This window comes from Acanthochromis polyacanthus, chromosome 22 (assembly GCF_021347895.1).
Source record: "Acanthochromis polyacanthus isolate Apoly-LR-REF ecotype Palm Island chromosome 22, KAUST_Apoly_ChrSc, whole genome shotgun sequence".
NCBI classification, from domain to species: Eukaryota; Metazoa; Chordata; class Actinopteri; family Pomacentridae; genus Acanthochromis; species Acanthochromis polyacanthus.
Genome location: NC_067134.1, coordinates 9,794,121 through 9,814,620, shown reverse-complemented (window position 1 = coordinate 9,814,620; position 20,500 = coordinate 9,794,121). Strand labels below are relative to the sequence as shown.

General features: G+C 42.2%; 1 protein-coding gene across 3 annotated transcripts in view; it reads right to left on the bottom strand.

Annotated features, from left to right (window-relative positions):
- LOC110970823 (glutaminase kidney isoform, mitochondrial-like) overlaps positions 1-19,918 on the bottom strand; it is a 35,064-nt gene extending 15,146 nt beyond the window's left edge. The window contains exons 1-7 of one of the 3 annotated variants that reach the window (XM_051942178.1): positions 19,480-19,918; positions 6,885-6,981; positions 5,464-5,582; positions 3,910-4,039; positions 2,773-2,852; positions 1,930-2,093; positions 13-71 (exon numbers count right to left, since the gene is read on the bottom strand). In XM_051942178.1, coding sequence (XP_051798138.1) covers positions 13-71; positions 1,930-2,093; positions 2,773-2,852; positions 3,910-4,039; positions 5,464-5,582; positions 6,885-6,981; positions 19,480-19,748 — 918 coding nt within the window. In that variant the 5' untranslated portion in view covers positions 19,749-19,918. The remainder of the gene's footprint in view (positions 1-12; positions 72-1,929; positions 2,094-2,772; positions 2,853-3,909; positions 4,040-5,463; positions 5,583-6,884; positions 6,982-19,479) is intronic. The other 2 variants (XM_051942179.1, XM_051942177.1) reach the window with 2 other exon arrangements.
- Between the last annotated feature and the right edge of the window lie 582 nt (positions 19,919-20,500).

The following is a 20,500-nucleotide window of genomic DNA, read 5'->3' as shown; positions in this document are numbered from 1 at the left end:
AATGCAGCCTACCTTAATGAGGGAGGTACAGACGATAGCACCGGCATTCACCATGGGGTTGTGAGGCTTATCTGCAGGAAACAAAGTGAAGGTTGACATCAGCCAACAAATAAGACCCTTAGAAATAAAAATAAATGTAATCTCTGTAAGGTAAAACACAAAAAAGGGACAACTCAATGCGCAAAATTGTGATAAACACCCTTAATAGACACAGTTACACCACTTCCCCTCCGTGTTTTAATCTTCTTATGCAACCGACCCAAACAATGTCTGAAAAAATAAATGTAAAAACAAACAGCAGGGACGTTTCTGCTCCGTTCAACAAAGAGAGGAAACCCGGAAACTCTCTCCCACCAGAGTCCACTCAAAAAACAACAACTTTTACAGAACCTAGATTGATTTTCTTTCTGTGGTTTTGCAGAATATAAATTAAAAATCTGCGAATGTTAGATTTGTTCATGAAGGAATGATTAGAAGACCTGGATAATTTCTATTTTAGTTGTTTAAGTACAAAATATGGCGTAAAAACAACAGCTTACGTCGCATTATTAGAGCTGTAGTACACAACAGGAAGTGTTTGAGGACCAGTTTACATTTTTCATCCTCTGTATGAACAAAATGCAGTTTGATGAATTAACGTTTGATAACTTAAATCTAGCGCTCTACACGAGATATGGTTCACTTCTCCAGCTGCCAAAATAATGGATTATTCCATTTAGGCGACTAAAGCAGCGCATTTTCTCCTCATGAAAATGGCGGCCTATAAAAACTACGTTTAAAAAATATCTAGAAATTGATGCATTTCTTTGTTTTTCCAACACTAACTGGAGTTGCTCCCATGGCAGTCAGTTAAGGGAAAGACAGAAAACATCCTAAAATAACCACTGTCTGAGCATCTAAACGTGTTTGTTAGATCAGAAATCGCACATTTGGACAAATGAAATGAGCGCTGCCTTGGAAAAATGGCAGCAAATTCACCTTCACAGCGATGTTAACCTGTTTTCTTATGTATAAGATGAGATGTGAGGATACTTTGGATATTTAGAGTCCTAACTGGCCATCTGAGGTAAGTTTGTGGTGTAAGGTAGTGGCTGTGTCTTTGTCTTTTGTTTTTTTTTCTTTTTAGATAGCATTAGCAATTAGCAGTTAGCAATTGGTACTTGTCTCCTTGTATAGTCGCTGCCTGTGGCAAGCTTGGCTGAAGAAGTGAAGTAAATTAGCAATTAGCATGTAGCACTAGCAAGTTTGGTGAGCTGGGTTGTATAGTTTCTTTATCAGTGGTAAGTTTCCTGTGGACATTGTAGTAGTCTTGCAGTTAGCATTAGCATTTAGAGTTAGCACTAGCAGGTTTGGAGAGTCTATATGAACAGTTTCTTTGTCACTTTTCAGCATCTTGCACTAGCTAACTGGTAGCATCGGCACTGGTCAGGGATCCTAGGTCCATTATTGAGTGTGTATCCTTTTTGCTGGGAGTACAAGTGTCTTGTGTTTAAATAAACAGAGTTCCTAATCTGAAACGTGAGCGGTTTGACGTATCTTAATGCTAAAACTCTTCACTTCCCACTGAGGAGTTTATCGATTTATATTAATATGACTGAAGCTTATTCTTCCATCATTTATTCATTTAAATAGAGCCTTTGTAGCTCTACTAATAGCTAATTTAAAGCTTCATGATAGACAGAATAGGTACATCAACTGAAGAGCTAAATGCAGCAGCTCATTGTTTTCCAGGTTATTATGGTATGTCTCTTACACGCCGGCCACTCTGTTTTATTTAGCTACAAAGTTGCGGCCTCTCATTAACAATTTATCAAAGCTCCATGGCAACCAGGTCACGAGATCCTCTTCCAGGGAGTCTGGAGTGAAAGTCCGGCCGACCGAATCACGATGCAAACACGCTGAAGTGGAGGACATCGCTGTTATCCTCACCGTCCTCGTTCAGGAAGAGCTTGTTGAATCGCAGGCCGCTGGGCTCCTTGCCGATGAAGCGGTGCACGTACTCGGTGCCATGGTCGTGAACGGCGATGGCGTATTTCAGCGGCTTCACGCAAGACTGCAGACAGAAGGGAACTTTGGTGTCGCCCACAGTGTGCCTGAGGAAGAGACAAAGAAAGAAGATAGTTATTGTCGCTCTTTGACCAACCAACTTCCAGCATTAAAGGGATTATTCACCAGCTGAGGCTGCTGTCAGCAACGCTTTAGACATTTCTCTAACCCTTACGAAGGAAATACTCTGATCAGCACCAAGATCCAAATTACTCATTACGGTTGTTGAGAGAAAATATTTTTATTTTTATTGCACTTAAAAATAATATAAATTCCTCGAGCAGTGGTCCCCTGCTGCACAGAGAGATTAAAAACGGTTTATTTTATATTTTATTTCTGGCAGAGTCTGCGGGATGTCTTATTTTAAAAAAATGTTTCCTACACTTGATGTTTAATGAAGGGACGCTCAAAAAAAAACCAATAATTTCTAATGTACACAGTGTGTTTCAGAGATGCTAATGATGACAAAGTACACTAAACACAGAGCAAGAGGCAGAAAAATTATAAATAAAAATAAATTAAAAATATGCTGCAGATTGGTATTTTCTGAAAGCTTTAGGAATAAAGGAAGTTTTGTGAGTCTAGTTGACGCCTAAAAGCCACATTAAAAGCACAGAACAACCTATGAAACATCTACAAATGTGCTGAATAAACTATTTACCCTGAGTTATTCTGTCATTGTACATTAAACAAAAGCAAAGGTGTGTGTAAACGCTGAAACTGTACCTCTGTCCATCCACGGTGCACAGGGCGACGGCCCACAGGTCTGGGCTGAAGCGGGCCAGCTGGGGAATGTAGTCCGCCACCTGAAGCATAGACCATCAGGAAAGACAGACTCAGGAACACTTCCACAAGGTATGAACAACAACAAATACTCTGATCAATCTGAACCTACAATTTCATTTAGCAGATGCTTTTGTCCAAAGCGACATTCATCTGAGAGTAGATACAACACAAGCAGGAGAAAACAATCTGGAGAAGAGCCATTAAACAAGTTCAAGTGTGATCATAGGACTGTGGTGTCAACGTGATGGGATTTGTTTTGTGTTCAGTGAAGAGCTAGGTTTTAGTCTTTCCTTAAAGACCGAGAGGGACTCTGCAGATTGAACAGAGTTTCGTTCCACCACCGGGGAACCACAGAGGAGAAGAGTCCAGCTACCGACCGGCCCTGTTGTGGTGGCATCAGGAATCTTTTGTTGGAGGGAGGGAGTGTAGACCTGAATGAGAGAGTTCAGGTAGGAGGAAGCTGTTTTCATTCTAGTTTAGAATGCAAGTGTCATAGTTTTGAATTTTATGAAGTGATCTGAACAGCAGAGTGATATGAGCCCCGTATTGAGAAGAGGAGGGGACCGAACACTGACCCTTGAGGAACCCCTGTGGATGAACTGTGCAGCTGAGACACTTCTCCCCTCCAAGATACTCTGAAGTATCTTCCTGAGAGGAAGGACATGAACCAGCGGAGGACTGATCCTGAATTGCCAAGCTCAGTGAGTGTGGAGAGGATGATCTGGTGGTGAACCGTGTCAAAAGCAGCTGACAGATCTAATAGCTCTAGAATCTGTGGTTCAGCTGGGAAAACAAAATCCAGCCCGGATTCATCCAACATCACTCTGCTGCTGGGAACCACACATTCTGCCCCCGTTAGTAAAAATACACTGATTTAAAGAATCTCACGCTGTGGTAGAGCAGCAGGACTGCTTCATCATGTAAAGCCACATAAGCTGAAGTTAAAGTGACCTAATTTATCCTGATTCAGAGGAGGTTTGAATCCTACACTGTGAAAACTGAAGAATGTCTCTGCTTATGGAAGAAATCTTTGCGATTCTCGTTTTTGGAGCGGGTTTTCTTGTGGGCTTCACTCACCTGCCCTCCTGACAGGTTTTTGGCGTTGTCGTAGAGTTCGTCGATGTGGGCGCAGAAGGGCTGGAAGTCCGGAATGACAAACTTCTTCCTGAAGGCCTGGGTGAGCAGCACAATGTTGCTCTGGACACATCTAAAACAGAAGGGAGACAAAAAAGTGTAGGTTTCCAGCAGTCTGTGGGGAAATGAACTGTCATTTGTCATTTTGTGTTTCCTTTTTGTCTCGCTTGTGTTTTTGTCTAACTTTTATCATGTTGTCTTTCACTTTGTTCTTTGTCTCACGTGTCGTTTGTCCATTTCTTGTCACTTTGTGTCTCATTTTTGTAATATTTTGTCTTGTTTTTTGTCTTTTTTTATCTGACTTTTGTTGTTTTGATTGCAAACTAAAATACTAAATACGAAATATGAGTGAAGACAAACACTCATAACAAGGCAGAAAAATATTTATTTCGGTGCTTCAAACATGGCCGACCAGGCAGCACAGACACCGTAGTAAACAGATGTAACGAGGCAGCGAGGTAGAAGCCATTGCTCTCCGGTAGCTGAGAGATTTGTGGCGCAGCTATCTCACTGCATCAAACCCTGACTAATCCCTGTAGCATGAGATCCCTGCAGAGAGAAAACACACTCCACCCCCGCTCACGTGCTTCCCTCTGTGTGGCTGAGTTCTATAAATAAGCCCGGGGAGCGGACGTGATGGATCTCGGCCAGGAGCGCTGGCGCTGGGGTCTGCTCGGTGAGGATTCAGCTCCCTGGGGAGTTGTCGTATGCCCACACTCGCCACGCTGCCACTTCCCAAGCTGTCACCCAGTTCTGTCTCGGTGTTGTTTCCTCTGGGGGGGTCACACAGCAGCAGGGCTACAAGGTGGGGGTGGTTCATGTTTCATTCCACACACATCCCATTTTGCGTGGCTAAACTCTCTGATTACCACATAAATTAGGAACAGATGCATCATCGGCCTGGCCAATTACTGTGACCAATATTTGGCAATTTTCTGATTATCGGTATCAGTATTTTTATTGTTTATCAAATTTATCAAAAACACCCGCACGTTCTTAGCTTTTTGCTTTATGGTTCGCAGGAGGTTGTGCTTTTATAACACATCGTTTTACCACAGCTTTGACGCAGACCAGTGAGCGGACTCTCTCTGTTTCACGTCACTCTGTCGTACCTGCACAATGAGGCAGAGCTCAGGAGCATTCAGGGAGAACAGAACTAAATCCAGCTGGGTGAAAACCTCAACAGGATGCCGATGACGTGCGAACCGAGGGTGATGAATAATGAATGGCACCCAGTGACCCTTTCCAGCTGCAGGGACGTGCAGAGGACTCGACCGGCATTAATAATTCTTACTGAGATGGTGATAAAACATTGATGCTGGCAATAAAAGGTGGAGCAGCAAGCAGGATGAAGAGAGTGCTTTTGGGAAACATATTACAATTGTATGTTGAAAGACACTCATATTGCTTCTTTTGACAGATTCATATTTCTTACATGGGCGTTAGACAAAACACATCTGACTGTGTTGCCATTCTTAAAGCAAAATGTGTGCCTACTTTTTGAAGAGGTGTCGGTCCAGTGCTCCATCTGAGGTGGTCTTCAAGGTCACCTTCAGCATCTCCATACATTCTTTCAGCCGGGGGTCTCCTGTGCGAAGCCCGGTGGCTTTAAGAGCCTGAACAGAGGACAAGGAAGGGGAACGTCATGATTAAGGCGGCCTGACACCAAATCAATAGAGCTACAAGCCGTGAAGCTAAGCTCCCAAAGAGCCGAACAAAAGGCGTTACTGCGGTCACGATTCAACGAGGGAGAGATCGACAAGGAACAAAAATGATTTACTGCTAACATCTGGATCATTTATCACACGTCTCATACATGTTTACTCTTTCAGTTTTAATTATATTGTACTGACTTTTTAAAGCTCGTTTGTTATTCTACCACTTTATTACTCTGCCAAGGAACAATTGGTGTGTATTTGTCTGTTTTTACGTTAGCAACATTACTAAAAAACGGAAGCCGTCAATCTGGAGAGCTTCTTTTAAAAGAGGGAGAGACCTGATGCTGACAGAAGAAAACGTAAGTAAATATGTAGCAATAACAAGTGATTTTATTTGTTTAAGACTCTTAAAAACAGCTAGCTTTGTCCGTCTGTCTGTCTGTTAGGAACATTACTCAAAAACAGACTAATGGATTTGGATGAAATTTTCAGGGAAGGCCAAAAATGACACAAGGACCATCTCATTAGATTTTGGCAGTGATGCAGCTTATAGTCTGGATCCACAGATTTGTTAAAGATTTCTGTATCATTGCGATATATCGAAAAGGCGCCACTGTAACCATGACAACAAGTGAACATTATATCAGCTGCCTGTTGACAATCACATGATTGAGATCCTACTACAAATCCACCGATGTGGACTTATCCATCAGAAATGATACAAGCAGCGATTAAGTTGTGGGGGTGTTTCTGAGTCCCATCAATTCCTGCCACCCGCTACATATTTAGGTCACGTGTTTCAGTATCTGTACGTAAGGTACACATGTATAACACACGCCTGTGCAGCACAAGGTCATATTAAAGATTTCATCTGTTGGAAATGATACGACGACTGAGCAGCCTTGTCGGAGTAGTGCGCTCTCCGAGTGCTTTTCTTGTTTATTTTTATTATTTATTCCCCCCCATTTTTTTGTTTTGCTTGTCCCTTCTTTTTCTTTTCCCACTCCTCTGTACTGTTTTGTTCAATTTAATGTTGCTGTTCTATTTGGCAACTGAAAAAAAAGGGGAAAAGGCAGAAACATGTTCGACGTATACTGCACGAATTTCAAGAAATGTGAATAAAAAATTAAAAACACCCGATTTTCTCTCTTGGCTTTCCATCAACAATGTCTTCAAGATCTTTTCAGTTGTTGCTTCTGTTGCTGTCAAACACACTTGAGACATAGATTTTCAAACATCCTCCCTGTTTGAAGAACTCACTGTGGTGAATTTGTGTGCGGGGATTTTTTCTTGCCCCTCTGCGATGGTGTAGAAGAGCAGGTCCTCCAGGCTGGGCAGGATTCCTGCCTTCCTTCTCCTGCAGGAAACACAAATACACAAACACACAGGCAGAAAAGTGAGAAAAACAACTGTGCAGTGAGGCCTGCTGGGATGGAAACATGGAGGGGAGCTGCAGCAGAGGGAGGACAAGAAGCTTTTATACTGCAAGGAGAAGCAGTGAGTGAACACTGGAATACTGCACCGGAAAACATGACCTTACCCTGGCCTTACTCTGGTACAAGAACCCGTGGAAAAGATTTGTTCTAACAGAAAACCCTGGCAGCTCTCTGCTCTTACAATCAGTTACATCTTGAGAACACTTTTCCATAGGTTTATGTGCTGCAGTGAGGCCAGAGTAAAGCAATCTGTTAATTGTCTACCTTGCTTGAATACCAGCCAGGAATGTGCCTAGAAAGCTACTTAACATGCAAGTTAAGTAAATAATTCACTCTACAGTCTTACATAGGAAATGTAACCCCTAAAGCTTTGAACCAAGTGGGAATTCATCATTTAAGCAGTGTGCAGATAACGGATGAATGGATGGATAATTCGGTTTTGTCAGTTCTAGTTTAGGGACAGAACATTTAGATCCCAAACATTTCACAACAGTCTGACAGATCCGATGATGCCGCCTTACAGGCATCGGTGTCGGCGCAATTCAGCCGAGTAAAAGCCCCATCTGTGAATTGTGACGACTGGGCTGGAAGCAGGCGGCGAAACAACCACCAGAATCCTAACAGTCTGCAGTGTGGCGGCTAAAAAAAGCCAGTCATCAGGCCACATCAACACCAGAGGGCTATTAATTCCCTCCAGAGAAAAGTGTTGATGACTAATTCAGGTTCATCTTGTAAACCAGCAAACTGATTTTTTTGTGTGCTTTTTAATAAATTGAGATCCAAATTGTATAGAATGGGGAAAAAAATGATTACAAATTCAATGCCAACTTTTGACAGTCTTTGTACAATTTGTAAAAACCAACAGCCGTATTTCCACATAAGTACCAAGGTAATTTGAAGGGGATTTTAGAAAAGCCTGACAGACTTTTCGAATCAGAAAATGTGAACTAGGTTTGCTTTGGATAGAGTAAATGAGGCTGTGTAGCGTCATAAAAAGTGGCGGCATGAGCGACACTGATGAATTGAATGCTCTAATTCAGCCTCCTCTCAAGCAGAAACACAAGCTGTCACCACAAACCAGGAAGTTAGCTTCTCTCATAGCGGCTAACGCTACGCTAATGGACAGTGGCTAAGTTAAAAGGCAGCCACAAATGAACCTGAACAGAGTCTGGAAAACAATAGTTACTCCACCAAGGAATACTGCACAGCTATGTGATGATTGGTGTCTGTCTGCCTGTCTGTCTGTCTGTTAGCAACATCACTCAAAAAAGGACAAACGGATTTCAATGAAATTTTCAGGGAAGGTCAGAAATGACACAAGGAACAACTGATTTGATTTTAGCAGTGATGCGACTTATAGTCTGGATCCACCCATTTGTTAAAGATTTCTTTATCATTGTGAGATAGCGGCATGGCATCACTGTAACCATGACAACAAGAGAACAGTATGTCAGTTGCCTGCTGTGATCCTACTACAAATCTGCCACTGAGGAATTATCAGGACTTATCCATCAGAAATCATACAAGAAACAACTGACTAAATTGTGGGGGTGTTTTTGAGTCCCATCAATTCCCACCACCCGCTACATATTTAGGTCATGCGTTTTGGTAGCCGTAGATAATGTGCACATGCATAACACAAGCCTGTCTACAACGTAAAGTAATTGTGTTTGTGGGTACATCTATATTAAATGGCCACATTCTATGTTGCCGTGATTTCTGCCACAAATCTTTTCAAGATTTCATCCGTCGGAAATGATACGATTGAGCATCCTTGGAGGAAGACTGAGCTCTCCGAGTGCTTTTCTTGTTATGCAACTGTCCCGTCACATTAACTGGTGCCGGCCATGTTTTCTGCTACGTAAGTCAATAAAATAAGTAACTTTTGTCTCCTGTAAAGCACACTGAAAACCTCCTCAGGAACCTTTCAAATTTACGTGCCATTTGACTTCTTATGGATACTATTTATGGAAACAGGGCTATTGATTACTCAACTCTTTAGGTCTTACATGAACATGCTTACAATCCCCTACCATACACAAAGAGGCACTTTGCATGTGATCGTCAGACTCTATTCAGTTTTCTATCCGTCAGTGCAACAAAAGGCTGATTGCTGACGATATAAAGATCATATCAATCATCCACAGTCTTCACACTGCAGTAGTTCTTGCTAATTAAATACACTTCATCCTAATAGTGTCTTATGAACATCGTCATCTGGTGTTTTGCGGCCTGGCTGGTATTCTAAGCCGTGAATCCACACCACGTCGACTCTGGGAGGAAAGTTAGTAGCGTGTCAGGAGGCAGACGGGGCGACCAGCTCACACCAGGCTCTCTGCTATGATTCATATCAACACCAAATTGGATTTGTGCAAAGCTCTGGGCGCCCAGGCTCACGCTGTCCCGCAATGCATCATGGGGCTTTGGCCTGCGCGCTGGAGGAGGATGTCTGAAGGTAAAGCTTGAGCTGGCAGGTGGCTCCTCTCGGCAGCCAAACAGAAAGAAGAGCAGAAATCTAGCAGTTTGTGATTCCAGCCTTAGCAGGGTTTCCTCTGGGTTTAATCTGCAGCAGTGGCCATCAGGACATTTACTAGACAACATGAATAGTAACAGGCCGATCTGTTAGCTAAGTCTGTGGTTGTAATGACCATAAGTTTAAAAACGCCGCTGCATTAGATATGAAGTGAGATGTGTCACTGAAAACCTGAGATATGAAAACATCCTCAACCAAAATAAAGATGTTGGGAAATAAATCACTTCCACCCTCTGAATCCGAAACCCTGTTGGCCGGCTTAAAATATTCGCTTTCCTTTAGAAAACAAACAATTACAGCACAAAAATAGCCCTTTATTCTACCTTTCCTGCTCAAACACATGACAAAAAAAAATCCACCAGATGCTGTGAAAAGTCATGCTGTGAAAAATAGAAATTATTTTGTTAACTGGCTTCCCTCCACTGGCTGTTCATTTTCGAAGTGATTTGAAGATGTTGCTGATCACTTTTGAAGCTCGCCAGGGTCTCTGATTATTACACAGGTCCTTCTGGTCGTTTCAAAGTCGAGGCTTAAATCTAAAGGCGACTGAACCTTTTCCATCAGGATCCACGACTTTGGAACTTCCTGCCTGAGGAGATCAGACCTGCAGAGTTCTTTTAAATCACTTCTGGAAACCCACTTTTATAGACTTGCTTTTATCTGAAGTTTACTTTTAGCTTTAATTAGTTTTCTGTGTTATGTCCTGTTTATTTTATATGCTCTCTCGTTTTATTTAATTTTAGCTGTCCGGTTCTTTCGTGTGAAGTTGTCTCAATTTTTTTATTTCTCTAATTTTTTGTTTTTTAATTTCTAACATTTAACCTTCAATCTCATTCTTATGAGGACGTAAATGTATTTTTTGATAAAATAAAACGAGTCAACTTCAGTTTTTTAAAAAAAAATTATTTCTGGCCTTAGAAACTCTTTGGGGTTGAGAGGGTTAACACTAAAACTTTAAAAATAAATACTTTTTCGGAAAAGTTCAGCTAATATGCATATGAAAATACAGAATGTTGTTCTTGCCATTTTGGTCATAAAAATCTTTAAAGACATACTGTCAAAAGTGTTGGTTAAAGTGCAATTATTTCATGTGAGGAAGTGATTTTATCTCTAAAAAAAAATCACCTTCTGTTATAAATGCAATGGCTTTGCAACTCAAACAAGGGTTTTCCTGAGGACCACAGCTGCAGAAAACAACAGAGGGAACACTGGGACCCAGTCAGACCAGAGTTAATCGTATTTGACTGACAGATTGTTAGCACAGGACTTTTTGTGCCAAGTTCCACTCAGCGCCGGAAGTCAGAACTCAGAGCGACGACATGGTGTTCGCTGTAGAACTAAAATAAGATAGTGTTGAAAGTACATGATGTTTTCTTCAATCAAAAAGTCACGTAATGTTGAAATCACTCCTATTAACCTCAGTTTTGAGGCTTTTTTCCTGAGATTCTGACTTTTCAACGAGCGTGGAACGCAGCATTGACACTAAGAACAGTTGACATGCCGTCTGAATTAGCATGTCGTTGCGTCCTTTCGGTGTTGCCGGTCCGTCTCTGAGCTCACTAATGGAGGCTGATGCCTGCTGGTGAGGAAGGAATACACATCAGAGAGTGTGTGTGGGCCGGGAGGATGGACGGGGGAGGTAGAGGGGAGGATGGAGGGTGAGGTAGAGGGAAGTCAAGCGCAGCCACTGGGAGGAAGTGAGGTCATTTTGAGGTAAAAGCGGTTATCGGCTTTCCATAGAAAACCTCTACTTCTACTGGAAAATTGATTCTTTTAGGAGTAAATGACAAAAAATAATCACTAAAACTAAAATGAAAAAGAGAGACATACTTACAAATGCAAAGCAAGCAGACCAACAACAGGGAGAGAGTGTGCAGAGGGAATAATAGTGAATTAGTAACAGTGGCATTGATGGCATTTACAGTACACTCATCAGCAACAGTACGGACAAGATAGGGCGTGTACAGATCTCCAGATTATTCAGTGCCGCAGAAATACTGGAATAATTCTGTCAGAGCAAGAAATTAACAACAAAATAGAAATGTTGTGAAGTTGCTCTGTAAACCTGACTAACACCTTCTTACTGGAACTGAAACTATCACAATATGCAGTTTTTGCACTTGTCGGTTAGAATCACTGCTCTAAGACGTAAGTAAACCACATTAAATGATCACATTAAATACCCGCTAACATGTAAAATCTTCATCAGAATGGAGCAGGAGCACACCGAAACAGGAGGCTTTAAATAATATCCTTGTGCTGGTAATGAAGCCCGTGAGAGTTCACCTCTGGGAGCAGCAGCAGGACAGAGGTGGACGCCGGAACATCTGGATCGCCTCATTAATCCACCTCAGCTGCTCTCATTAGTGCTGGAGCTTCCTCATCCCGTACCCCCTCCATGTATGTGTTTTTAAAGGTCAGCTGTGACTCGACGTGCTCAGTTTGTCCAGAAGCTGAAAACGATGTGCTGCGCTGTGGATGCGTATTCAATCTGCACATGAAGCCTTCACAGTTTTATCTCCACCGATACAATCCAACCTCGTTGAAAATGGGTGAATTCGTTGAACGTCGATGATAGAATCGCCCTGAACCTTGTGTCCTCCTTGTTGTCCTAAACACTGTTCCATGGTGTTTAAAAGAGGTCAATTCTGTTGATTGTTCAGTCAAAATGCTGGTTGATTGGTCTTTATTTTTACTACTTTCTGCATTGCAGATTCTCACTGAAGACATCAAAACTGTGAAGCAAGATATGTGGAATTATGTAGCAAACAAACAATTGTGAAATAACTCTAAATATATTTTACACTCTAGATTCCTCAAAAAAGCAACCCTTTGCTTTGATCACTGCTTTCAAACTCTTGGCATTCTCTGGACGACCTCCATGAGGTAGTCTCCTGAAATGGTTTTCACATCACAGGTGTGCCTTGTGAAGGTTCAGTTGTGTAATTTCTTGCCTTTTTAATGGTGTTGGGACCATCAGTTGTGTTGTGCAGAAGTCAGGTTTGCCCACAGTTGACAGCCCTATTTGACAACTGTTAGAACCCATATTACGACAAGAACCAATCAGCTACGTGAAGAGAGTCGACAGTTCACCATTACTTTAGGAACTGAAGATCAGTCAGTCCAGAACATTTCAAGAACTTTGAATGAATCCTCAGGGAACCATCCTAGGTACTTACCCAGGAACTTACCCAGAACCATCAAAGAACTACCCAGGAACCTACGAGGAACCATCTAGGAACAACCCAGGAACCATCGAAGAACTACCCAGGAACCTACGAGGAACCATCTAGGAACAACCCAGGAACCATCGAAGAACTACCCAGGAACCTACGAGGAACCATCTAGGAACTACCCAGGAACCATCGAAGAACTACCCAGGAACCTACCAGGAAGTCCATCATTACTTTAACACATGAAGGCCAGTTCATTAAGAACATTGCAATCCTCAAGGAACCATCTAGGAACTACCCAGGAACCTACCAGGAACCATCTAGTAACGACTCAGCTCATCCAGAGAATGCCAAGAACGTGCAAAGCAGTAATCAAAGCAAAGGGTGGATATTTTGAAGAATCTAAAATATAAAAGAATTTTTGATGTATTTCACATTTATTTGTTTACGACATAATTCCACGTGTTCTTTGATAGTTTTGATGCCTTTAATGACAATCTACAATGTAAATAGTTCTGAAAACAAAGATTAAATGAGAAGCTGTGTCCAAACTTTTGACTGGTTGTGTAGATCTGGAAAATATTGGTCACTCAAATGTAAACTAGCCAGATTTTTTTCTTTTTTCTTTTCTCCTTCATATAATTCATTCATTCATTCAAACCTTTATTTAGTGTCGAAGGGGCATTGAGGTTTCCCTCATTTCCAATGCCGTCGAGATTACAGACACAATAAAAACAAGTACCAAATAATCGCTGGTAAATAAAATAATTAAATCATGGGTTGACATTCACACTGATGGTGGCGATTGATTTAACAGTTCTAATGTGATCTAACTCCCGAAGAGTCAGCCAGAGCCGCTCCTACTGCCTGGTGGAGGTCTGCTGATAGAGCCGTCAGTAGTATCTGCTGTATTTATCCTATGTGATCGATGCCGCCGGTTTCACTGCCTCACAGATGTCATGACAAATTGGTGCGGGGCGGAGGCAGACATCAGGCCGGGAGTGTTGAGAGGCGGCGCTGCACAAAAAGAAAAAAATCAATCTGTGCGACTGACTCATCTGCTCCTGGAGGCCGTGACAACTGCTGGGCAGCACGCCAGCTCGCAGGCTTTGGAGCAGAAAACGGTGGAAAAATGATGGAGGCGGGACGATCTGGCCTGCATTACTGACATGTTTAACCTCCTGCTAACCAGAGCTCAGCCTCAGGACCCTCACCACCACACTGGAGACGAGGCTGAATCCTGTCTGGGCCTCTGGGATGTCCAACACTCTGCCTGGTAGATTGCATTAAATAGGTTTAATCATGTTGTGTTGAACTGATTCACTGACCTCTAAAGCTGGGTATTCTTCATGTGGTGTAATGAGTCAGAAACCAGCAGCACTGAAGCCACGAATGAATATTTTCATCACAGGTTAATCTGAAAACTATCATTTTTGGTTAATGATGCTGTCACGTGGTGTGTTATTTTTGTCTAATATTTGCTTTTTATGTTGGTATATTAAGTGTTTTCTTTAGTTTTTCCATGCTTACCTGCTGCTTGATAATTCAAAATGATTTGTATTTTATCTGTTAAGGACACAGCTCACAATTACTCTCACTGTCCGTTAATCTACAGATTATTTCCTTAATCAGTCCCTCCAGGATTTCGTGGGTGTTTTTCGAGATTGTCACGGCTGAAAACGGCTGAATTCGCGGCAGCTTTTCTAAAAAATTGCGATGTAAGTTGCGATGTTTTAAGCATATTTGTTGCAATGAAATTGGAGGAAACAGTGACAACTGCTAAAAAGTTGCATTTTTTTCAGCTTGGAGAACATGTTTCAACACTGTAATTGACAATATTTATTCCGAAACTAATTAATTTATGCTCCAACCCACATGCAACCAGACTAGCATGCAACATGCGGTGCATTTCCAGCTGCAATCGGAGTGTTTACTGAAGTGGGTCGCAGCTCATTTGCATAAAGTAGACTTGACTTCTGCTTCATGCAAATTCGATGCAGCGTGCGGAGATCCGACCCATCACAAAACTCTGGTCAAACATCTAAACTAGCTATCGTTGAACTAAACGAGGACAGATTCAGCGGCTGCACAGGTTATTTCTCGCCTCAAATGCTTTCAGAAATACTGTTCATTGAAGTGTTTTCGAAATAAACGAGAAAGTTTGCGGCCGAACCACTCTGTCGGACCGTCAAGCTGAAAGCGCTGTCATGTGATAATGTTGTGGTCCGCTAGTGACCGCCCACCACGCGTGCGATTTTCAGATCTGTGCGTTGACATGCGGGAAAAACGCATCTACTGGACACTCGGCTTTAAGACATGTCTGCATCTTCAAACCAAAAACAAGGAAGTGAATTCGGTGATGTACGTGCATTACGTTTGCGGTGGGGACCTCTATGATTAGTGGAACTCACAGGAGGCAGGCGAAAACGGGGGGAAAGTTTTAGTGATCGGACAAAATTGCAAGGTCGCACAGAATTCTGAGAGACTGGTTGAAGTTGCGTGAATTGATGCGATCGCAACATCGAATTCCTGGAGGGACTGCTTAATTAATCAATAAATGAATTCTCAGTGCAATTTCCGGGACTCTTTCTGATCAATCAGCTGTCAAAACTTACACACTAAACCATTAATCGAACCAACTTGTATTATTTTAACAAACGTCTTTTAGCTTTAGCCAAAGATATTTAGACAACAAAAAAGGCAGCAGATCCAGATTTAGGGACTCTACAGCCTGGGAAGGTTTGGCCTTTTTGCGCGATAAATACTCAAACAGCTGGCAAAATACTGTTCCATTGATTAACTGATTAGTGGCTCTATGAACAGTTCAAACCATAAATATTTTCATTGCATGATAACGTGAAACGGAAAGAAGCAGCAAATTGTCACGTTGGAGGTGCTGGAATCAGTGAATGTTTGGTGATTAGTTGATAAACACAATAAATTAATTCTCTGCTATTATTAACGCTACACTAAGTAAGAGCCTTTTCTCATTCCAGCCATCACTCTAAATACCAAAGCGGGATTTCTTCACATTCAGAGCACTCGTGACCTTTTTGTTTGGATGTGTTGTGATGCAGCGCCTCGGTAACCATCACAGGACCTACACGGTCACATGACTCAGTGCTCCTTGAAACTGCTTTCCAAGAACTGGTAACAGAAAACCGACGTGCTCCTCAACAGCAAAGTTTTTCTGAACCCGGTTACTCAACCTGCAGTGGAGCCCCCATTAGCCACCAGGGGAACGAGATGACGGCGACAACCAGTCAGCTGAGCAAAGCGACCGCTGGAACACGGCCGGCAGTTTAAGCAAATTGTCCGCGAATGGAAACAAATGGGGCAACTCTGTCCTGCAGGGGCAATGAGGCATTTTATTAGCATGGAAACTCTCTGAAGAGAGGACACAGGCTGGTGCCGGTGGCTGGCATCACAGCTGCTCGAAGAAAGATGAATTCAACTGTTTTGTGGCTGAAATTTGCGCTTTTTAAATACAGATTTTACTACATTACAGCAAACCGCCAACTTCTGCGACGCCTTCATCACTCCATAAATATATTTAGGCCACATGGAATGAATGCCTCTGATTCTGTGTTTGGCAGCTAGAGTTAATCCAAACATATCATGATAAATGCCCAGAATATAGGCTGACTGTGTGCAAAATTTATCAGCGAATGTTTTGCAAAAGTTAGCAAAAACGTCACATATTTCCTTCATCACAGTGTTGTTCAACCCTTAGATGCACACGTGGCTCAGAAATGAGCCGGGGAGGTCGTTTTCTTCCAATATCGTTGCAATGAAAAGCTTCATATTCCAGCTATTCCTCAAAAAACATGTCTCTGTCTCATTCCATTTCATTTTTTAAGCTACCTTTTATGCTATTAAAGAAATTGTGATATTTGTAAGACTACCCCAAGCTCTTTATCGGTGATAATATCAAACAAGAGGTAATAGAGGGATGGAGAACAGCAGCAGCTGGAGGTAAAGACTGGAAAAATGTCAACAAAATGGACGTTGACATTCTTCTACTGCTGTTCTGTGTAATATTTTTCACTTATCAAAATGTGTTATAAAGTGAAAAACAAACATATTTCAAACATGAAATCATTCTTGAGTGGACAAAAATGTAATACGAATGATTATTCTTAACCAAAATGACCAAAATAGTGTAAAAACACATTGATTTGACACACTTATGGAAGAGTTTAGGGTCCAATCAGTGGAGCATCTAAGGGTTAAACACAACAAGATGTGTCCAGATGACAAACTGCATGTTGTTCACTACTTACTGACTAAAAGACTGATGTGGAAAGACCACAAAATCGACTTTACAGACAATAATCACTCATTGTAGCCGTAAAGTCCATCAGAGCTGGGTTTGTTGGGCCTAGATGTTAAACGTCCAGCAGGAAGCACATGGAGCAGCGGTGGAGGTGCATCACATCACATTCAGGGCTGATTTACAGCTCATTAAAATAAAACGCATCAGACAGGAAGCTGCTGGCAAATAGAAGAGACTACAGTCAACAAGAATTAATCAATGATCTGTAATAGTCGTTCCCGAAATACGGAACATTTGGCTTCACTTAAAAACGCCCTCCTGCTTCGAGCTTTTTGTGTATCAGCCTCTGCTGCTTTTCTTGGCCTCATATAATAAATTCTGATACTTTGGCTGATGCTCAAACATAACGGGCAATGTAAATCCACCAACAGGGGCTAAAGGAGACAATAATCAGCACCTAAAATGGTTTGGTGTCTGACCAACAATCCAAAACCCAAATCAGTTTACTATAAAGTACTTTAAGGCAACAAAAAGCAGCTATTTCCCCCATTTGAAAACCTGAAACTGTCAAATATTTGAAAAAGTGATTAAGAAAATCATTGCTAGTCACAGAAATGTAGGACGGGCATGAACACTGACCACTTGCAATGCCTTTTCTGGCTGCCTTTAGAGCCAATCTGGTCTTTCTTTCTCTTGATTCCCAAAGGAATATAACCAGCCGTCCAGTCAGAATTCCAGTGCGGAAAATCGGGATACCACGCTTGGAAGATGGCGATGCTATTTCCAAACACTGTGTGGTTGGAACGGACCAGCTTACAACGTGGAAAAGGACTCGACTTGTGAGGCGCAAAGGGGATATATTCTGTATAGTTTTTAAATGCCACAGGTCTAGTCATGTCAAACGAAGCTTAAAATTGCAGGTTTTGGTTGTAATGAAAGACCCAATGGACCATTTCTACACCCATAGTACCTGATGGAGGGCCGCTACAGAACCAGAGTTTAGGTTTGAGTAAAAAGGTGCTTCTCTTCCTGACACCGTCAACGTGACGCAGCACTTTGTTGTTACGACCTTGTGTGGACGAGCGTTTCTCAAGATAAAAAAGATCCAGCAAAGTGGATCGCTGATGTAAGGGGGTTTCAAGCAGAAATGCAGGTCCTTATCAGTGTGTGGGGGTGGTTTTGAAATGATTTTAAGTCAGGTACCAAAAAGCCTCTCCATCAGGACTCACTTAATTCACCTGCTGAACAATTCACCCCGTCAGAGAACACAGCTAATGGCAGCTATGTCTTCACCACAGCTAAGAGATGCAATCAGAATTCCAGTGTGTCCATTTATTTTTCTACTTGGAAATAAAAGTCATTCAACATGTCTAAATACAACATCTGGCTTCATCTTCACGAACACAAAGAGCAGCTTGACTCTGCCTCTTGTCTTTTTGTCCTATTATTTACATATCATAGATGATCCACACACTGAGTCACTTCTCTGATAAGATAACTGCTAGCTGCAGAAATCCTGACTGACCTTCATTAGACATTGACTTAAGGCTTGGTGTGTCTCATTTAGGGGGATCAGAACAAGGTGCATGAGGTGAAACAGACACAGCCTTCGTGTCTACGGTGATATTAACATTTTCAAAGCATAAGAAGCTGTTCATAGGTTAATGCCTCATTGATTTAGACACTGGAGGATGGCAGATGTAGCTCCTGGCGGCTGCTGGTCACGATGCCTGGTTCGCTGTTTCCATTTCCGGACAGGACTTACTTTGAAGACCTTTTATTTTGCTTTTTCACCGTCGTAAAATGTGTGGGAATTGTATTCTTTTACGGGCAGGCAATATCATTAAAACGTGGGTGTTTGTGATAATGGAATTACCGTATCGCTAAAGCTAGCAAACCTGTCCGATTATGGATGCCGTTGCTTTAAGCTGCCTCCGTTGCTAATCACCGGTGCGCACCAAGCTGTCCGGTCATTCAGTAAAGACCCCGGAGGTGTCACCAGTCACTTGTGGGCATCTTTCCCCTCAACAACTGCCCCGACACCTAAAGTTGTCTGGCAATCCCAAACTACGGGGCTGGCTGATCGTTTGTTGGCTGGCTAATTCATCATTCCGACTGAGCAGCATCGGCGCTAGCTAGCTAACAGCTAGCCGCTGTAGACCCTCAGTACCGAACATCGTAGTAAAAACGCACAAGTTCAAAATAGACCTTGCTTTAAAGGAAACAGCTACAACACAAACTAACATGTTGCAGTCTTAGGGTAATGTTGGGCATCGCTCTATAATTCGGCATCCATTTTGTGAAGAATTACAGATTTATTTTTTTAAACAAGAAACTTTAAGTAATTGCATCCTGAGTCTTCATAATCCACCATCGCTACTTATCACTGTTAAAATGCATGATTTCTCCACAAAGTCCGCTGGTTAACGTTACTCACTTCTCTGTCGTGGAGTCCTTGGCGGCTTCATTGTGCCCGTCACCCTTTGAGCAAAAGCCTCTCAAGCCGTGCTTTTTGGCGAAGTGCTGTGGGGCTCTCCAGCCGGTAAACGTCCTCCCTCTGCCCGGTGACCTCCCATCCCAGCAGACGCTGCTGAAGCAGGCGGCGGCTGCAGGTGCCGCTTTCACACCGACTCTCCCGGTCAGCGGCCGCTTCAGCTGGCTGTGAAACAACTCCTTGAGCGCTACCGTGGACCGAAAGTGTAACATTGCAACCCCGTTGAGAGGACTGTCCGGGCGGCACAGCTACTGTAACACCGAGTTAGGAAGTCTGGAAAACCGAGGAGCACGATCGGGATGAGAGTGTCGGCTTTCTCGGTCGAGTAACGGTTTTCCTCCCGGTGACTCAACGGCAGAAGAATTTCCTCACTGGAACTCAACCAACCTTTCGTGCCGCGCGAATTTTGATTGGACAGTACCACTCCACATGTGCACATGATTGGCCAGGAGAGCTGTCAATCACCGGAGCTGACTCGCTCACTGTTTTGCCGGGTGTGGGTCGTGTTTTGATCGTTTATCTTCATCGTTTCCTCTAATTAATTCTCATTTTCAACAACTAAGAGCATAAATTCACTTTTATATTATAAAATGTTCCATAACAGCTTACAAACGGCACAGGAGAGCATTTAGATTAGATTTTATGGGGGGGATAAAGGTTAAAAAACTTTACCCAAGGAAAGCATATCTAACGTATTTACACAATATAACAGTTTGAATATGTTTAACGTCTTAAGAAGCTTAACACTATCAGTGTGTTTTGATTATTTATTTTAAATTTGCATAAACTGACATTTTACAGAGTGATATGTGAATCTGGCAGGTTTATCTATTTTTCTTATTTTTGTTTTAATAATTAAATATATCATTGTTTTATTATTGAAAACAAATGACATGTAGGATAATTATGAGGATTTTGCATTATGAGGACAGCCACTATTCAATTTAGATTTCTGGAGCACAAA